This window comes from Perissodus microlepis, chromosome 23, assembly GCF_051167445.1.
Source record: "Perissodus microlepis isolate ML-2025 ecotype Zambia chromosome 23, ASM5116744v1, whole genome shotgun sequence".
Taxonomy (NCBI): domain Eukaryota; kingdom Metazoa; phylum Chordata; class Actinopteri; order Cichliformes; family Cichlidae; genus Perissodus; species Perissodus microlepis.
In genome coordinates this window covers 38,047,793-38,067,491 of record NC_140482.1, presented here as the reverse complement: position 1 = coordinate 38,067,491, position 19,699 = coordinate 38,047,793, and the positions used below count along the sequence as shown (strand labels likewise).

Below are 19,699 nucleotides of genomic sequence, written 5' to 3'. Positions count from 1 at the left end.
AAGAGGTAAAAAAGGATGTACTGGAGAAGGAATGCTGTCAGGTCTTTATAATTTAGCATTTTAAAGGTGATTTAGAGGAATGCAAATAAAGAAGATGAAATTTCAAAGGCACTTGGTCTCAAGGGATGGGGTTTGCCAGAAACTCTTGTGCCCTTGTGTCACTCGGCCTGCTGATTTTGTTTAGGGAAATAAACAGAGCTGTATAATCTTATGCAAAATACTAAAAGCAGCAGTTCTAAGAACCATCACTATGTCAGCTTTGTTATTTCTACACAATACCACCTTCCAACTACAATACTTCCTTTACTTTAATTCGTAAACATTAATCATTAAGCACATTAAAATAACAAATATTATCTGCAAACCCTGAGAATATATGTAAGTGCAAAGTTTGAGACTAATTGACAAATTATGGAGGTAGTGTGTAGGCAGTCCATTGACAGTCTGTGAGCAGACTGGTCATCTTCCTGCAGTGACTGCCCCCAGTGTCAGATATATATGCTACAACTTGTCTGCTATGGTTTGTTCTGTTGGTCCATCAAAGTGAAATCAAGTGTTGGGAACAATAAAAAGTGTCCACTGCAGCGACTGTCTGTGCTGTAAATACAGATTTTTTAATTTCATCCCTAATGGTTTCTCCTTTTGCTCCCTTCCCTCTGCTCACTTCTCAACCAATCAGCATTTGACTGCAACACAGCATCATCCGTTTCAAGGGATTTTGGAGGACTGCACAGGAGCACGGTTGCAGTTGCTGAAAACCCCTCTCGTAAGCACTTCATAGGCAAATACCTCTGCAAATGGACACAACCAGGCTAGCATAAATTAAGCATAAGTCTCCCTGACTGCCACAGGTGGTGAACAGACGTGGAGCGGCCATCAGCATGTGGGCCACATTGCTGGTGAATAAGCAGCAGGAGCAGGGAGCCCCAAGGTGTTGAAATAAACACCCTCTTTCAGTCAGCTGTATTCTCCTATAGTCAAATACATGTGTACATTAATATACAGTACACACTGTATTTCAACCGACAGAGCTTCACTGCAATATAAATATACTGATATTGACATTGAATGATATTACAATTTTTTTAATGATACAAAGTGCTCAAAAAACTAATAAAAACATATAAATAAACACTATTTATATAAAAGACACTGTATACAATAAGTAATTACAAAGTCATCCATTCATACTCCTGGGTTACATCAGTTCATGAGCACATTCTATAAAATCATTAAATTGCCCCTAGCCTGTTTCTTTTTGATCTATACCACAACTCCTGATGATAAAATAGCTTATCTACTACTGCTGCATGCTATTGTGACATTTATAAGACATCATTACTATAAATATACAGTCACTGGCAGTAGTTTTTTATGTTACTATCTTGGTACAAGCACAAGGGGTGAGAGTATAACTCATCTATGGGTGGAAGATGCAATACCCTGACTGTCTTTCATTATGGCCACGTGGCTGTTACTGAAAGCCCAGCTGTAAATTAGCGCATGCCGTATTCCCAGAAATGATTTGGGCGACGTCATGGCTCATGTTGCAGGTAAGCTTTCTGTTTCTGATCTGATTGTCACACAAGTACATGACATAAGCACAAATGTAGGATGTATATGCATAATTGTTGGTTAGCGTTAAGTCATCAAATGGAATTTACATGTGGCATGGCTATTGGTGCCAGACAGGCAATACCAGAAGTATTTCAGAAAGGGCTGATTTAGTGGTATTTTCAATCATAACCAACAATAAGGTTTATACAGAATCATCTTTAAAAAAGGAGTTATACAGTGAGCAGTGGGTCGCTGAACAAAAACCCTTATTTATGTCATAGGACAGAGGAGAATGGCTACATTACAGGAAGGTAAGTGTAACTTAAATTACCACTCATTATAAAAACATGTCAAACCTTGAAGCAGAGAGGCTAATGCAGCAGAAGACCGCACCAGGTGCCACTCGAGACTACAACTGACCCTGAGTTTGCTGTGACATTAGAATGGTATATGTAAACAACACAAGTGAAGGCCACGTTGGCTAAAGATAGGAGAAGAAAGTGGAGGAACAGAAGAAGAAGAAGTATGGGGGTGGGGAAAAAAGTCGGGGATGAAGCAATCAGACATGCAGTGTCAAATGCACTCCGACTGCTGCATTTGTAACAAACGCACACTCCAACGACAGACAACACCTGAAAGACAAAACAGAGGGAGGTAAACAAACAAATACACAGTTTTGCTGTGTGTAAAGTGATGATCTTGAAATCTGCAGTTGTTTAAAAATGGCTCATCCACCTTCTGGAATGATCTCTCCAAAGCCCCGACCTCAACCCTAATGAAAACTTGTGGATTATCCTTAAAACCCGGATCAGTGCCAGGAAACCGACCAGAGAATGAACCCTGCCAATTCAGTCAAGAGGGGTGCTCAAATATCCAGCTAGATTTATGCCAGAACTTGTTGATGGCTACCAAAACTGTCTGACTTGTCCACCAGATTAATTTTTTTTTAGTCATTAAAGATGAATGCTGTTCAATTATTCCATCCTGGAAAAAGAACACTTCAAAGAAAACGTTAAGAGCCCAAACATTACCCTGACATTCATGCCCATCATGAGTGGATGTAAACTCCTGATCACAAATCTATGAAAGTTAAACGCATGCCTGAGGTTTTGGCTCACAGGGTTTACTCGTACATATGCTGACACGTGACAATCCTCCTAGGTAACAGTGAAAACAGAAAATTAGGAGAAGCATCGTGGGTCCTCTAAACACACAGCAAAACTCATTCTGAGGCATATGGTGCTTTAGAGATAAAGGTGGCATTTCGTGATGCGTGCTATTTTGCAGTCTTGAGAACAAAGAAAGTGAAAAATCATGGCATCCTCAGTGGTGAACTGTTCGCTCGCATGTGACTGCATGACCAAGAAAACCCTCTGAGACGAGAGCAACACACACACTGACCAGCTGCAACCAGTTAGCATGTGTTCAAGTTTGTGATAACAAGTGATTAAAACTGACACAGTGCACAGCTGTCTGTTACTATTGAAAATTACAACCTTCATAATAACACAATAAACGAATTCTACAGAGATACCACCCTATGTGAGGGTGGGGGTGAGATGGGTGGGATGAATTAAATTAGCGCTTGTGTTCATTTTATTTGCTATCAGTCTTTACTGAGCAACGCCGATGATCGCTAATTGTACATAATACATTTAGAGAAGAGCACAAAGGGAGTATGGGACATCTATGAAGCATGATACCGTAATTATAGAATAGTGGGTATACGTGCATGCTGGCACACCCGGCTGGGTGTACGAGGTGTTTGGCTCACAGCATCTATTCAGCTGTATGAGCGCTGAACATCTCTTAAACACACTGCAGTCCCTCTCTCTGAAAGTCTACAAGTGACAGAGGGAGTTTGGTTTGCTTCAAAGAGCCTACATTTAGAACTTTAATATGTAAAGTTCCATGAAAGTGGTTGTTAGAAATGTAAAGATTCATTATTTAGAAGCAGTGGGTCCATGTTTGTATTTATTATTCAAATGCAAATGAGTCCAGAAAGTTGCAAGATGTTTTGGTGTCTGCTTGAATTACGTAACAGTATTAATTAAGAACGCTGATTGTAACAGCACAGCGTAATGTGTCTGATTAGAGTGTTCATGCATAAACCTACCGTAGCTTCAGCGTGTCAGAGATAAATGATGGACTAACGAGGAAGACGCCAGATCAGATGAACGCTAAATCACAGGTTTTAATTTCTAATTTTATTTAATTTCTTTCCTTAATTAAACTACAAGCTTTTCATTCAGCATCAGGTGTGGGGCAAATCACCTAAGGGTGAACCAAATGCAGTATTTTTTTTTTTATTTTCTGTTGGGAAATTTCTGTTATTTGCTTCACTTACATGCTGTGATTTTATTTTAATATTCAGAGATTAAAGCCTGAAGTTTTGTTTCCGGGGGGAAAATGCAGCTATTCCACAAAATTAAACTGGCGTCACCAATTGCGTTGTGTAAAAATGTAAAAAGCTGATGAACAAGCACAGCAAATATGATTCAATATCTTTAATGCTTTTAAAATCCATATGAACATTCTTGAAATATTTCAGTGTAAACCAAACTGGTGGGACTGACATCCCCCAAAGCCATACTAGCCATCTACTAGTACGGCTACAATTTATAGGAATAGCCCATTAAAGGAACGCTTGTGATGTATGTGTCAATAATTCAGATTTTATGTTTCAGTCTGCTTTATTGAAGTCACACTCCTGTGTATTGTTTAATTGACTTTGTTGAATGTGAAATGAATGCCTGTAAATTATATGTCCAATTGAAATGATCTGTAAGAAGAATTTGCCTCTGTGGATCGAAGCTTCCTGCTCAATAAGCTCTTATTATTGGATTTTGGGTTTATTAGCCTTTAAGTTGAATTTCTCCTTTGACAAATATGTGGTGGGAGAGATGCAGAATCATATTCACAATGAAAAACCCTCCACACAGATAAAAATGATCCACTTACTTGCTGGCTATGCAAGCAATATTGTATGTGGACGGGAGAAGATCACAGCTGCCATCTATTCGCATTCAGCAAAACTGAAAAACTAGCCATGCAAGTCTAAGTTTTCTGAGGTTACAAATTACAGGTGGACTACAGTGATTGATAGTACTTTAAGTTCGCACGGAGTCTTTGCTGAAAAAAAATAAGGGTTCAGTCAGACCATCGGGTCCTCTAACAAACCCCACCTGCGTGGGCTGTATCATTTGGAGGATCCGGTCTCTAAAGTGAGACACAGCTGTAGTATTCACAACTGCTGTTTGTGTGCAACCATGTGCATCCAGAGATTCTGTCTAGTTAATGATGCAAGCTGTGGCCATATGAGTCAAGCCCAAAAGCATCTATTCTGTTCTCGACCAAGTACACGTTTCAAGTTCGTTTGTTTAAACACTGACAATAAAAAGCAGAGGAAGAATAATTCTGCAGGGCTTCGAGACATTTTTAAGAGACATTTGCTTTGCTGTTTTGTTTTTTAGCCATAGCAACATAAGTCTGTGGTTAGTCACTCTAACAAATGGGTTGGGCCACAGTAGTCTTCCCCACCCCACAAAAGGAACTACATTCTCAAACCTATGAGATTTCTTAGTTAACTCAGCTCTCAGTCTCTGACATGCATTGTACAACATGATGTTATAGGAGGCATATTCTACTTACTTATACTGATCTTAAAAACTGAGCTGAATTAAAGGAGCAATCAGTCTCATTTTGGTGTGCAATTTTCTTACATTCATCTCTCTTTTTGCAGATAGGTTTCCAGAAAAATACAAGTATTCCAACAATTGCTCCTCCTAAGCATATTTCAAAAGCTTTTCCTCCCATGTTTAGATTTCTAACCAACTATGGGATACACTTCAGGTTACACTGAAGTTTGTCTTTATGTATTTATTTTAAAGTTTACCTTCATTATAAAGTAAAGCAGCAAAGAGCATTCACTGCTTTTTACTACATGGCTAAAAATGACAAGACAACTTTTCTTCATAAAATGGGATTGGTTTCACCGGGGCAACTTGGCCCACAAAGACTGCAGCTCCAACCAGCCTGTGAGGCTGTTTTTTCCTTTTCTATTTTTTTTTTTTTTTAGCTAGCTACAACAAGACTTGACCTTGCAAGAATTTTTAATCCTCTTCAACAAAAATACATGTCTGTGGGCTGCAACAGTCACTCTGACTTAAAAATGCATTTAATTAGCTAAACTTTGTCAATTGGTTTCTTAAAGTCTCTCTGTTGTATTGCCTGCTCTAAATAGCACCACCCACTTTAACTTTTCTTAAAAATCTGTACCAAATTAGCACTGAGAGTGGCTGTCAGGTCATACACAGCAGTTATTATTCACACACATGTGCAACATTTCCACACACAGGCCTCACACAGTAACTGTCCATTATTTTTATATGCACTGACAGGCCTGTTTGCCGGTTCAATCACTTCAGAATGAATGGAGGGCCTCGTTATCAACTTCCAAAGCATGAATATTTCTTGAAGTGCATCTCTGTGTGCCTCAATACGGTGCAAATGCATAAATAGGTTCTCACAAATTGGTGTTCTGTTGCAGTTACAGCAGCTCTTCTGCTTCTCCAGTTATAAAGAAACGCAGTTCATTTTTGATGCAGAGAAAGAAGTCGAGAGGAAAAGAGCGTCTTTATTCTAATGCCATTGATATAACAGCCAATCAGGCCGAGGGAGATGGGACAAAACCACCTGTCATCTTTCACATAACAGAGAGTCACTTACATAACAGACCACGATCATCCGGTCTCTTGATCACTCTGCAGCAGGAGCCTGATTGTCGACTTACAATAAACACCACTGTCTGCTGCGAGAGTATCTTTTCCCTTATTGAGTGTTAAGAGGCAGAGATGAATACACTGCAGAAAAAAAAAGTCTGAAGGAGGATATTTTGACTATCACTTAGTTATACTGTACTATATATCACATGCACACAAATCTCAGCCAAACACAACACATCTATATAAAGGGACATGCATAAAAATGCATATAAGAATAGCTACTGAAGAAACAAGTCCCATGTTTTTCTCAGGAATGGCTTTCTTGCCCTATTTCCATAACCCTAAGTGCATGCACGACGCAGAGAGCAAAACAGGGTGGAGTCCAATAAATGTCCAGTGCAGGCAGGCAGCCTGTCAGCCCGAGGAGGCACGAGGATCATTTAACGCTGCATCTCTCACTCAAAGCAGCTCTGAAGAAGATGTGACCTTGATTACCCTGAAATGGCAGTGACAGGGCACACCAGGCAGCCACACCCACATGTGTGCTCACTGGCATTATGGCAGCGAGCTTGGAAAAAGGCACAAGCCCTAAACAACACACGTCACTCTGGAAAACTGAATGTATACGGAAGGAGATATCAGCGAAAGAAGAAGTGGGGCATGAAGGATAAAAGAGTCACTGAAAAAGCAACTTATAAAGCCATTTTCCATACATACAAATTCATACATTCAAGAAAGAGAGATAGAGGAAATAGGATGGCCAGAGATGAAACTAGAAAGCAGGGGATGGAGTGACAGAGAAGTAACAACAATCTCCCCTAGGGTCAATTGGTGTGAGATCCATCTGTTCCTAGAGATCACACACACTCATAACAGAACACACCTATTCATGTAAACACGTACACCATAGCACCATAGTACACAGTGTATTTCAGGGAACTGAATGCCAAAAATCTCTGTGCCAAAATTAGAAGGTTTTCTCCCAGCATATCAAGCATTTCTCAGCTGCAGCAGAGTCAGCCAGTGCCTGACAAAAGCATAAAGAAGGAATTATCCGGTATGCTGAACTTCCTTAGGAGAAGGCGCAAAAGATGTAATGTTCCCCATAAAAAATGGTTTCAAGACAGTTACAGTTATGTGGAGAAATAAGCATCCGGCAGCCAACCAATGACGTCTTTTAGCTCTGTCAGATAATTCGATGGTTTCTAGGACTGTTGATATTGCTGTCAATTAACACATTAGATTAAGACTATTTTTTCTGTTTTCTTCCTGTAGTCAGCCCCTGCAATGCAAACTGTCCTCTATAACTCAATCTATTTACACCCATTAGAGCAGATCTCTTCCTCCTGCGCTTGCATGCAATCTGCTTCACCAGTTTACTTACAGCTGCTCACAAACCAATCATCACCTCTCTGTTAACAACATTGCACGCACACTGTACAAATTGCAGAGTCACAGCCATTCATTAAGCTTATCATCTCAGCTGCTGTATCCAAAATATCCCTTGAGTACTTCATACAAAATATTTAAACCAATTCTAATGTTTCTCTCTTTTTTTGTGGGACAAACAGGACTGACACTAATGCTTCCTTGAAACCACCACAATTCTTCTTCTGTTTGCCAACAAACATACTGTATGTGTGAACGTGAATATATGTGTGAAATACAGTTTTATGATAAAAAGGTATTTGTATCCTCTGACTTGTTTGTGCCTCCGGCCACTGCCACTCACCACCTTCCAATCTGTTATCTCCAAAGCAGAATGACATGTGAGACTGGATAAAGGGATTAAGTTCAAAATGATAAAAACCCAGACAGTATTTTTTGGGTGTTTCTCCTCTTTGTCCACACTTGTGATTAATCGTGCAATTTAAATAAAATAGAGACATACAGAGGCTGTTCTTTAGTCAATGTTATAAGGTTTTGTTTTATAGCTTAGACAATAAGTGCTTTCCAAAATGAACAAAACTTTAATAATTACTTTTCATTAATTATCCAGTTGGATTAGGAGATAGTGTGTTTCAATACTAGCTATCAATTTCTTTTTACATTTATGTATGCATTCATTTTATTTATTTATTTTTTCTCATGCATGCCAGCAGTAATTTTGGTGAAAACCTCTCCTAATGGTCTGTCTTCCAACAGACAGCTAGAAGCCACCTGCCACCCAGAAGGAGGACAGGACATTTGACAGGAGAAAGAAAGAAGAGCACACCTAAATTACTGCATGAGCTGCTATATGAACTGAGTGACAGCAGCATGTTTTCTTTCATCCACCTCCTACTTGCCGTACACTGGCGTGTCTCCTGGGTTTGACTACTGGGGGGTTAATTGAAGCTGAACGAAAGCTCCCAACTCCAGTCTGAATAAATAAGCTGTGTCACCACGCTAGTTGTGCAGTGAACACTTTTCCTGTGATTGTCTAACTTACGATCGCACTGAACACAAAAACATACACACAGAGCATTTTTTTCTTACCACCATCTTGTTGAGGGAGACCCAGCAGTCAGATGGAAAGTCCTGCAGCATGGGAACAAGAAACTGGAGACAGCCGTCCCAGTGGCACAGCAGTAGCATCATACCAATCAGGTTGAATATTCGCACCACGGCACTGGCTAGGTCATAGGTCATGTGGAAGATCTGTCAGGAGGAGGAGAGATGGGACGTGAGGGTTACAGATTTGGAGAGGAGGCCAGAATGAAGCCAGAACTGATGTGTGAGCAGAATGAAAAGTTGGTGTTTATAGCGATTGAGCGAGAGTTGAAAACAATGGTAAACACTACTCTATCGGCTCTCACAAACAGCACATCCAGCATGTTATCATTCTGCTGATAGCACTGGCAACAGTGATGCTGTGGGGACTATATAAGATAGCTTTAACTTGTGCACAATTTGCACAGTTGCAAATCCTGATCCACTCTGTAGGACAATTATTATATTATATTTTTTAAGAAAACAAATCAAACTCTTGCAAATTTAGCAGATTCATTTTGGGCACGTGGTACAGTTTAACAAGCTGCAAAATTTCCAGAAATGAGGAAAACATAGTTTTCATATGTAGTTTTTTTGTTGACGCTGGCAAATTAATATTCACATTTAGCCATGTTTTAAATGCTAGTTATGTGCTAACCTCAGAGGTTTACCTGAACACAGTAATGTGAGAGCAGTGGGAGTGAATTATTATAGTAAAATATAGCACTTCTGAAGCAGTGAGAAGAGGTGACTGACCAAACTGCTCTCCATCACAGACAATCCTGTCCACTATGAGCAACACTTACTGGGCAGGTAGCAAAGCAACTTCTCTAATGAACTGATTGAGCTCTGCTTCCACAAGGAAGGATACAGGCAATCTTTCATACCACATGCTATCTATCACTCAATATATCTGTCTGGCAGGGAATCGTTCGCCAGATATTTGTATTGTTATTAATATTATTAACATTATATTTATAAATTTTCTGTTGATAAGTTGGTTGACAATGAAACATCTCTGTTATTAAACATATCTTTCTCTCTCACTCTCTCCCTCCATGGCATGCAGCTCAAAGTCTCATTAAGCTGCCCATGTTCTTGCAATGGAGAGGTTGCTACAATATCCACAAACTGAAAGGAAGTCTGGAGAAAGTTTTTTGTGAGTTTCACACTTATACAGGAACCTTTCACACCAGAGGTTGTTATTCATCTCTTGCTAATATAGAAATATCTATTAGGGCTGCTTTAGGTAACATGACGACCTGTGAGGAAGAACTTTAGGATTTAATATCTCAGTTTATTTATAGGTAACTTGTCTGTTAACAACTAAATTTATTGTTATATAAAATTTGAATAATTTAATGAACTATGATAACAGATGGTATAACTTTGACCAGTTTTTTAGTAACTTATAAACAGCAAAAAATGTGCTTCGCATTCCCAGGCTGAGGTTCTCCATTATAACCAGGTATGAGACCACAGGGCATGCAATGTGCATTCATGATAAAACCTCATTAGATGCTGATGAACCTTTGATCAGCAGCCCAGGCCAGGCTCTCGCTGCTGTTTCTTAAGTTTGCTCACCCCAGGTAAGAAGGCTAATTTGCGTGGAGCTGGTGATGTGGTCACAGCCATGAAAACACCACTCACTATGGCTTGGCTGGCTATCTCCCAGGCCGAATTATCGTGGTTCGTGTGTGTTTTTGTGTGTGTTTGTGTATGGGTAGGTTTACAAGTATGTGGGGATTAGATCTTGAGAAATTCATCTTAAATATGAACTAGGCCTTTGTGTGTGTTTGTGTGTGTGTGTGTGTGTGTGTATGTGTGTGTGCGTGTGATGGCATGAAGGAGCAGCTTCTGTTTAGAATTTACAGTTTGGGAGCAGCAGGGTCAGGGCATGCTGTCACACATCTCTACACCTCAGAGGCCCTGCTGTCCTAAACATACAAGTCACATGAATATGGAAAACTGACACATGTTATACCCCAGTTGTTAATGTGCATGATCCTAGTTTAAATAGCTCTTGGACTTTTCATATGATTTGTGTTTGGATGGATAATGGCAATTGTATCAAAGTTTATTTAAATTCCTCCTAAATGTAATTTATAAATTGTACAAAACAATTTCCTCAGAAATATGTAGCATTTCAGCTGTATGCTGCACATCACATTTTCCTTATCCAGTTCTAACATGTTATCAGCACCTGGTTGTTTCAATCTTTTGATATATATTCATTTTTTCTTCTTTACAGGAATTTAGGTTTGATCCCTTCCCCAGGCCTGCTTTGGGTCCATATGTAATTAAATCAACACAAAGTCAACAAAAGAAACTACGTTCTTTGCACATTTTTTGTATATCCTGTAATGGCTAATGGCCTTGGGTCATTTAGAAGACGCAGAAAGGGAAACATGCTGTGAGGCCCTGCCCTGTGATTAGAAAGCATTCCCATTATGATTAATGAGCTAGGACTAATGTTCCCCCCAACACCAGAACAGCACCTGGCCATGTGTCACTGTCACAGCACAATCTGGGTCAAAGCATAGTACTGTGACTACAAGTCACAGCCTGAAAAACACAGATAAACTATTTGCTGCTTCTTTCTGTCAGACTGCTAAAATGCCTTTAGAGTAAAACTAGTGCGTATGACGGATATGAACCTTTTTATCCTTCCATCCCTGACGCTTGTGCATTTGCTCTTGTCCATTCCCCATCATTGTCGAGCTCATGAAAAAGGCATCAACACAAGCTTCCTGCTTCAGCAAATTGTTTTTTTCTGCTTCTGTATCACCAACATAGATGCATAAGCGATTTATTCTGAGATCATTCCAAATAAATTGTTTTTTAGCACGACTGTTACCCAGTGCTCACCTCACCTCTGTACTGGCCTTCAATAGATCTATATGGTGAAATCATCACAATACTAAGACAAGCTTTTAGGAAACAGTGCTGCAGCGAGCAGACTTAAGCTGAGCTGAGCTGAGCTGGGCAGAAGGGGCAAACAGTTCCCCCCGTTTGGATCAGGCGGAGCAGAGCAGAGCTCAGCTGAACTAAGAGGATCAGGGCAGGGCCAAGTTGAAGCAAAGGAGCACTCGCGTGTGTGTGTTTCTGTGTGTGTGTGTGTACGCGTCTGTGTTTGAATGAGTAATTAGGGTTTTCGTCAAACCCAAATTACCACTGTGTAATCAGAAGAGCGGTGGTTATTTTCAGAGTGAGGGGACACTCATTTGATTGGAAGATGCTTGTTTAGGCCAAATAAGGAAGCACAAAGAAGCACACACACAGTCCAAGCTGTGGAATGCTGTGTTTATGTAAAATGGGGCCATATGATGGATGATAATGCACTTTTCTCTAGAACATTATTTCCTGATGCAATTAGAGGTGCAAGGGGGTTTGCATTAGCAAGTCTTTCAGCATGTGGTTGCAGCTGTTTGATGCCTTAATTGGTTGAAATGCTGCAACAAAACATATTTTACTATGTGGAAAGTTTTTTTCTTTCATACAGTTTTAAATTCATCAACAATGTGATGATCAAGTAAGATGACCTATAATCCACTCATCTTGGCTTGCTGCAGTAGAAAACTCTACACCTAATTTTTTGTGCCTTCTCCTGTGATACTAGAATGACTTATACTGACAGAACAAGCCACTGCACTGGAAACTGCTGCACAATTCTTAATTAGAGCCCAGTTAGATTAATTTCTCATTATTAATGAGCACATTTGAAAGTGGAGGGGTAATAGTAAGCAGATCATCTGATCATAATTGACTAACTTCTGCATTACAGCAATAATCAATGCAGCTGTGGTGTCTGTCAGGTGTAGCAAACGTGATGCTAATGAGTTTTTTTTAGACATTAAAGCTATGCAGTAGTAGTAGTTCATTAAAAAAACATACATAATTGTATGAACAAGTTAAAAACTTAATATTTTCTTTTGATGCTTTTGGGGAAAAAGTCTTCCTCTGTAAGATTTCAGTAACAAAAAAAAAAAAAAAACCTTATACCACAGGGGATGCATACGATGAGAAAATGATATGAAAAACAGACTGACCTACATTATGTTTGGACCAGTAGAAACCCAGGATGTGACACATCACATGCATCAAGTATTTAGTATTGATTAAGGGTTTATTTGAACAGTTTTAAAAAGTAGGTAGGACCAAATGGTAGTCCGCATATACTTGATCTATTTCAGGATCATGAGATAGTCCTTGTATAAGTGGATTCCCTGTGAGCGACCCCTAGCCTTACAAAGTTTGAGAACCACGGAGTAAAAATCTAAAATAGAGATGTTCAGTGTGGAAGTTATGTGTTTCCTTTCAGTATTATCTGTTTATATAAAAATGTTACATAAACTGTACATTAGAACCCCATCTGGTCCCATATACTTACTTTATCCAGTATTTATCCAAGCTAAACTTCAATACTGAACAAAACTTTCCTGTTCGTATAGAAATGCTGTAACTCAGCATACCTCCTCCCACTGATGGATGTAACGGATGAGTCTAGACAGCCTCAGCAGACGCAGCAGACTGAGGATCTTCGTGAAGCGGACAATGCGGAGTGCCCGTGCAGTTTTGTACACCTCTGAGTCAATCCCCTTCTCCACGATGAGGAAGATATAATCCACAGGTATGGAGGAGACGAAGTCCACCACAAACCAGCTCTTCAGGTACTTCTTCTTGATCTTCTTGGGGTCGAGGATGATCTCGGTGTTGTCCTCGAACACGATACCAGTCCTAAAGTTGAGTACTAGGTCCATGAGGAAGAAGGTGTCAGAGACCACATTGAAGATGATCCAGGGTGTGGTGGTCTCATCTTTAAAGAAGGTGATGCCTACAGGGATGATGATCAGGTTGCCAACCATGAACATTAACATGGTGAAGTCCCAGTAGAACCTGTCAGGATGAAAGAGTAGAAGATGATTAAAGGCGCCTGTTTAATCCCAACACACGCAAACAAAGGGCAGCATAGGGCCATGTGTACAACTCTGAAATCTGATAGAGAAAAAGATGTAATAATAAAGTAATAAAGGAGAAAAATCTGATGCTATGCATATGAGAAGAGAAACCATGTCTAAAATTTGATGTCCAGACATTGACAGTGTTGCTACATGTTATGGATATCACATATCAGGAAAGAAGCTGATTCTGCTTGATTTATGACACGGGGTAAGCATATTTCCGGCCCTCTCTGTGTCATGAAGCAATGCACTCTCACAGGCTGAACACACTCAGAAAACTAACCCAATCCAAACTGATAAATCTTTCAAATTTTATGAAATGCCTGATAGTTCCTTCACTTTACCCCATTAACCACAACCATGCAAAGAAAAGACAACTAAAGCAAAAACAGCAGAATACCCTCCAAACAAGTCAAGTACAAACAACAACCGGAGCCCAAATCAATAAAGCAGCCTTCACGGCTGTGGTGTTGTGCACCATCACCTATTTCCAGTAGTTAGTTAATGTGATATTTATTGGTTTGAACAAACATTCACACAATAGCCAGTCACGCCACAGCATTAGGTGCTGAATTATGAGAACCTGTGTTTTAAAGATAATTCAGCTGGTGAACTGACCATGCGAGGCATCTATGAATATTCCTCTGTTTATTAAAGTAAGAAAACTGTAGTAAAAAAAGTATTTTTATATAACTTTACTCAACTTACCTATTATTAACTGGCAGATTAATTATGAACGATGGTTGTTAGTGTTGCAGGATAAGAGGAAGACACTGTGGCTACTTATATTAGAGGAACTAATGGAAGCGGCTGCTGAGTCATGACTTGAACTCTCTTGTTATGCGCATCCTGCTGTTGAGCTTTGTCCGTAAGTTAACACGATCAAGCCATGTATTGTTAATAAACAGCAGGCTTTACATATTTGATGGTACTCAAATAAGAAAGACAAGAAACCTGGTTTCCCCACATTTTATTAGAGGAGCTGTCCTCGGTGCTGAAACCAAGCACACTTTAAGACACATTTAGAATCAACTTTGTGACACCTCTGGAATATGGAGCTTTTGTGTAAACACAAAAGCTCCCATATGTCATCATTCGGTGCTTCAGGAATAGAGAAATAGCTCTGTTTATGATAGGGTAAGGTTCAACTTTTTCCCCCAGATAACCATTGAATGTTTAAAAATAGCATATTTATGTTCATATTCCCACAATCTTCACATATAATGTTGTTTGACGTAAAGAATGGGCGCTGGGCAACATTCAAAAACACCCCTTTAGCTTCTTTACAGCAACACTTTCACTGACCTAACACAATTTGACCCATACCTGAAGTCGCTGTATGGGTGGATAATCCAATTACCCGCTGACTTTACGCGTTCTTGTTCTTTCTCCACTGCCTTCTGGCTGCCAAACATGCGCAGGGAGAATTTATTAACTCCAGGCTGAAGCATGGCACTAAACTGCCGCTGCATGTATGTCTGATTCCCCTTGGACTCTCCATCATCCGGCACTATCTGAGAGCCGTCCTCTGCTTTGCTGAACGTGACAGAACTTCTTGGCTGCTGAGCCAGTCCTTTACTACTCGGGGGGTTGGAGAAGGAAACTCTGGAGTCCTTTTTCTCCGTTGCTGCAGTCGTCTTGACCTCGGCCCCAGGCCCCTGTGTCAGGGACCCTGCTGAAGTGACAGAGCCGTCCATGCTCGCAGCCAGCTCCTTATCGTCTTCAGCTGCTACTACTCCATCTGCCTGCTTCTCCTGTCTTGAGATGAGAGAAGAAAGACTGCCTGAACTGGCCGGGTCTCTTCTACAGTCTCCGTTTTTGTTGCATATCATACCGATGCCCCCCTCTCCTATCACGCCCGCCTCAGACACTGTGTCCCCTGCACTCCTGTGGTCTGACTCTGTGCCGCCAGCAGCATCCCTCTGGCACAACAGAGCAAGTGCACAGCTGCCGCTGGGAGTGAAAGGTGTGGAGTCCTCGCCTCGCAAGAGGAAGAGCTCATTGTTGTTGGAGTTTTTTAGCACAGGAGAGACGGCTCCGCCTCCTGGCGAGAATTTCTTCATATTGGTCCCCCTGCTACTCCCATGATCCTCGCATCCAGCCGAGCTGGCTACTTGAAGGGGTCGAGCCTTCTGGAATTTGGGCTCCTCCTCGCTGTCCTCCGCCTCGTCCATTACAGGCAAACAGACACTTCCGTACCTTTAACCGGGCGAGACTGGGCGGCGGCAGAGGAAGGAGTGTGGACTTCAAAGCCTCCGTCTGCTTTCCATTCACATCACTTAACGGCGTACCGGTGGCGTTGCTATGGCTGCAACCTGGCTGTTGTTATTGTGTTTGTGTGTGGTAGAGAGAGGGAGAGATAACAGCTTTACCCTGGGGCTTCAACCACCTACAGGTAGCTTTCAGCCTACTGAAGAAAATGTGCGCACAGAAGAAAACAGTTTTGTCAGACCTGGACACAAAAAGTCAGTGAATGCGATTTTAAAAGTGAATTCTTACTAACTAATTAAATAACGCACAAATACATTTTTAGAATAACTCAAACTTGTGTGAATGGAAAACTATGATGATTAAAAAAAAAAAAACTTTTAATATGCAGTGATGGCCTGAGCAGTTTTACATCAAAAGGAATCATCAGTGAGTATCCCATGCTGCCATGCTCAGTTGACCCAGTATCAGTTCAATTCTATCTAGACTTTCTCGGAGTCTGGCAGCAGCGTCTGCCTGTTGCTTTGGTTTCTGGCAGCCTTCCCAAGTTGTGGGGTTTTTAATGGTGAAATGACTCCACCTTGTGGATAAAGGCAAAATCTAGGGCCAAGGCACTCACGAACAGTGTAAAGATTTAGAAAAAAAAACCATCATATTTGCTACTAGCTTATCTTTTTTGTACTAAATCCTAGTGTCCCAATTAAGAGACCGCACGCTCGAAGTACGCATTTTGAGACCTATTACGTCACAGCGACGCGACAACGGCTGTCCCAATCCGAAGTGTACTCCAAATGCACCGTTGATTTCCCCAAATATCAAGCGTGGTCCGGTGCACGCTTCGTGGTTCCATATATCCTTCAATTCATAGCGCGGCGGTGGGTGTGGATAATTTTACCGCAAAATACGGCAGGAGCGGAGCGGCCGAAGAGTGAACTGTCAAAAGTAAGTACTGAATATCATGTCACTTATTTATGTGCGAATGTTTAATAATGAAGAACATTAAAACATTACTGTTGGCCACATGTCGGCAAAGTTATGTGACATTACTGATGTTTGTACTTTCAGCGTTAACCTGGTTTTAAAGCCTTTACTTTCAAATATACGCCGTTCAATAGTTGACCTTAATCTTACAGAGAATGTGATGATTTTGTGGATAATTAAAGTCAGTCATATATACACAAACACAACAAGCTGAAAGTCAGTGATGCTGCTCGGTTTGCAGTCCTGAATATCACGGCACAAGCAGGATTCACTGCACTGTTAATGTTAGCTATGTTATATTGCTGCCTCTGTTCGGTGGTGTCGAGCCAAACGGACTTTACCGTGTGTTTGAACGAGCTGACGGTTCACTCGTTAAGCTGAAAGAAAGATGCTTTAATCACAGGAGTCGCACGTGTCCACTGTACCATCTGGGAACTCTTTTTGTTTAGCACTCGTAATAACACAAACACTAAATCCTCCTTCTCTGGTGCTGTTTTGTAGCAGTGTGTACACCTGAGACTGTCACCTGTCTGTCTGTCCTGCACTCTCTCTCTTTGTCTTTCTCTCTGATTGTCTATTAAAAGTATGAACATGTATTTATAAGTTAAACTCATGTTTGAATCCTGCAGCTTATCACACATTTGATTTCCAAGTGCAAGTGTCCAGAGTGAGGACAGACTGAGGGACCCACTGCTGCACATCATCTGTGAGGCTTTGCACCCCTGATGATCCACCAGGACAAACTCAGCAGTGTGTGAGGAAGAGGAGGAGGAAGAGCTAGCAGCAGCTGACAGATGGAGAGAATAGACAGACTGTTCCCTGTTTGTGAAGGACTGCTAGAAAAGTTTAAAATAACTCATTGTCTGTCCTGAATCAGTCTTATTAGGTAATGTTCAAATAATTTTATCCTCCCAGTGTTTTCAGTGTGGGAGAAAGTACTCAGGGCCTTCAAGTTACACACTATGAAAGGCAGCAACAAGTTTAATGTTCAGAAACCTAAAGTATGTATCAGCAGCAGAATGGACCTAAAAATAAATGTTTGTTTCAGTTCTATGAAGCTTTGAGTATTTTGGATTAGTAGTACTGCTGTGTTTGTTGCATCATATTGCTGTAATTGTTTATATGCTTTATATATTCTGAGGTAAGTTGATCTATAGTGTTACATCATATTCTATAAGGATGTTATGTGTTTGTATACTTTCTGCCCAGTTTGACCCATTTAGCAGAAGTCAGCCTGTTTAAGGCTCTGATATCTATTCTGTATGACGTAAAGCAGTTATGACATGGTAGGATTTTCTCACCCAATAAAGGAATATTTAATATATCAGTCTACTCTTCATTCTATCAGAAACAGTTTTCACAGCTCATACATTTTCTTTTTACACATATATGTAAGAATTAAGCCAAATGTAATGTAATGCCAACATATTAAATGAACAATATTTGTGTATAATGCATCTATATATACACTGTTAAAGATATTTGTCTTTGAGTGAAGATTTAAGGTGATAGGCAATATAAATAACTGCAACTTGAATCTTTGACCCAGAGTTCAAGCTCACTGCTGTAATATCTATCTCTATATAGATATATACACACATATCTAGATATATCTACAGGGAGTGCAGAATTATTAGGCAAATGAGTATTTTGTCCACATCATCCTCTTCATGCATGTTGTCTTACTCCAAGCTGTATAGGCTCGAAAGCCTACTACCAATTAAGCATATTAGGTGATGTGCATCTCTGTAATGAGAAGGGGTGTGGTCTAATGACATCAACACCGTATATCAGGTGTGCATAATTATTAGGCAACTTCCTTTCCTTTGGCAAAATGGGTCAAAAGAAGGACTTGACAGGCACAGAAAAGTCAAAAATAGTGAGATATCTTGCAGAGGGATGCAGCAGTCTCAAAATTGCAAAGCTTCTGAAGCGTGATCATCGAACAATCAAGCGTTTCATTCAAAATAGTCAACAGGGTCGCAAGAAGTGTGTGGAAAAACCAAGGCGCAAAATAACTGCCCATGAACTGAGAAAAGTCAAGCGTGCAGCTGCCAAGATGCCACTTGCCACCAGTTTGGCCATATTTCAGAGCTGCAACATCACTGGAGTGCCCAAAAGCACAAGGTGTGCAATACTCAGAGACATGGCCAAGGTAAGAAAGGCTGAAAGACTACCACCACTGAACAAGACACACAAGCTGAAACGTCAAGACTGGGCCAAGAAATATCTCAAGACTGGTTTTTCTAAGGTTTTATGGACTGATGACATGAGAGTGAGTCTTGATGGGCCAGATGGATGGGCCCGTGGCTGGATTGGTAAAGGGCAGAGAGCTCCAGTCCGACTCAGACGCCAGCAAGGTGGAGGTGGAGTACTGGTTTGTGCTGGTATCATCAAAGATGAGCTTGTGGGGCCTTTTCGGGTTGAGGATGGAGTCAAGCTCAACTCCCAGTCCTACTGCCAGTTTCTGGAAGACACCTTCTTCAAGCAGTGGTACAGGAAGAAGTCTGCATCCTTCAAGAAAAACACGATTTCCATGCAGGACAATGCTCCATCACACGCGTCCAAGTACTCCACAGCGTGGCTGGCAAGAAAGGGTATAAAAGAAGAAAAACTAATGACATGGCCTCCTTGTTCACCTGATCTGAACCCCATTGAGAACCTGTGGTCCATCATCAAATGTGAGATTTACAAGGAGGGAAAACAGTACACCTCTCTGAACAGTGTCTGGGAGGCTGTGGTTGCTGCTGCACGCAATGTTGATGGTGAACAGATCAAAACACTGACAGAATCCAT

At 40.7% G+C, this 19,699-nt stretch overlaps 1 protein-coding gene across 2 annotated transcripts in view; it reads right to left on the bottom strand.

Annotated features, from left to right (window-relative positions):
- Positions 1-16,104, bottom strand: part of hcn2b (hyperpolarization activated cyclic nucleotide-gated potassium channel 2b) — a 43,050-nt gene extending 26,946 nt beyond the window's left edge. For both annotated transcript variants that reach the window (XR_014799373.1, XM_084920449.1), the window contains exons 1-3: positions 15,041-16,104; positions 13,226-13,649; positions 8,760-8,921 (exon numbers count right to left, since the gene is read on the bottom strand). Coding sequence is in view for 1 of the 2 variants with exons in the window: in XM_084920449.1 (XP_084776575.1) it covers positions 8,760-8,921; positions 13,226-13,649; positions 15,041-15,888 (1,434 nt within the window). In the remaining variant the exon portion in view is untranslated. The remainder of the gene's footprint in view (positions 1-8,759; positions 8,922-13,225; positions 13,650-15,040) is intronic.
- Positions 16,105-19,699: the final 3,595 nt, after the last annotated feature.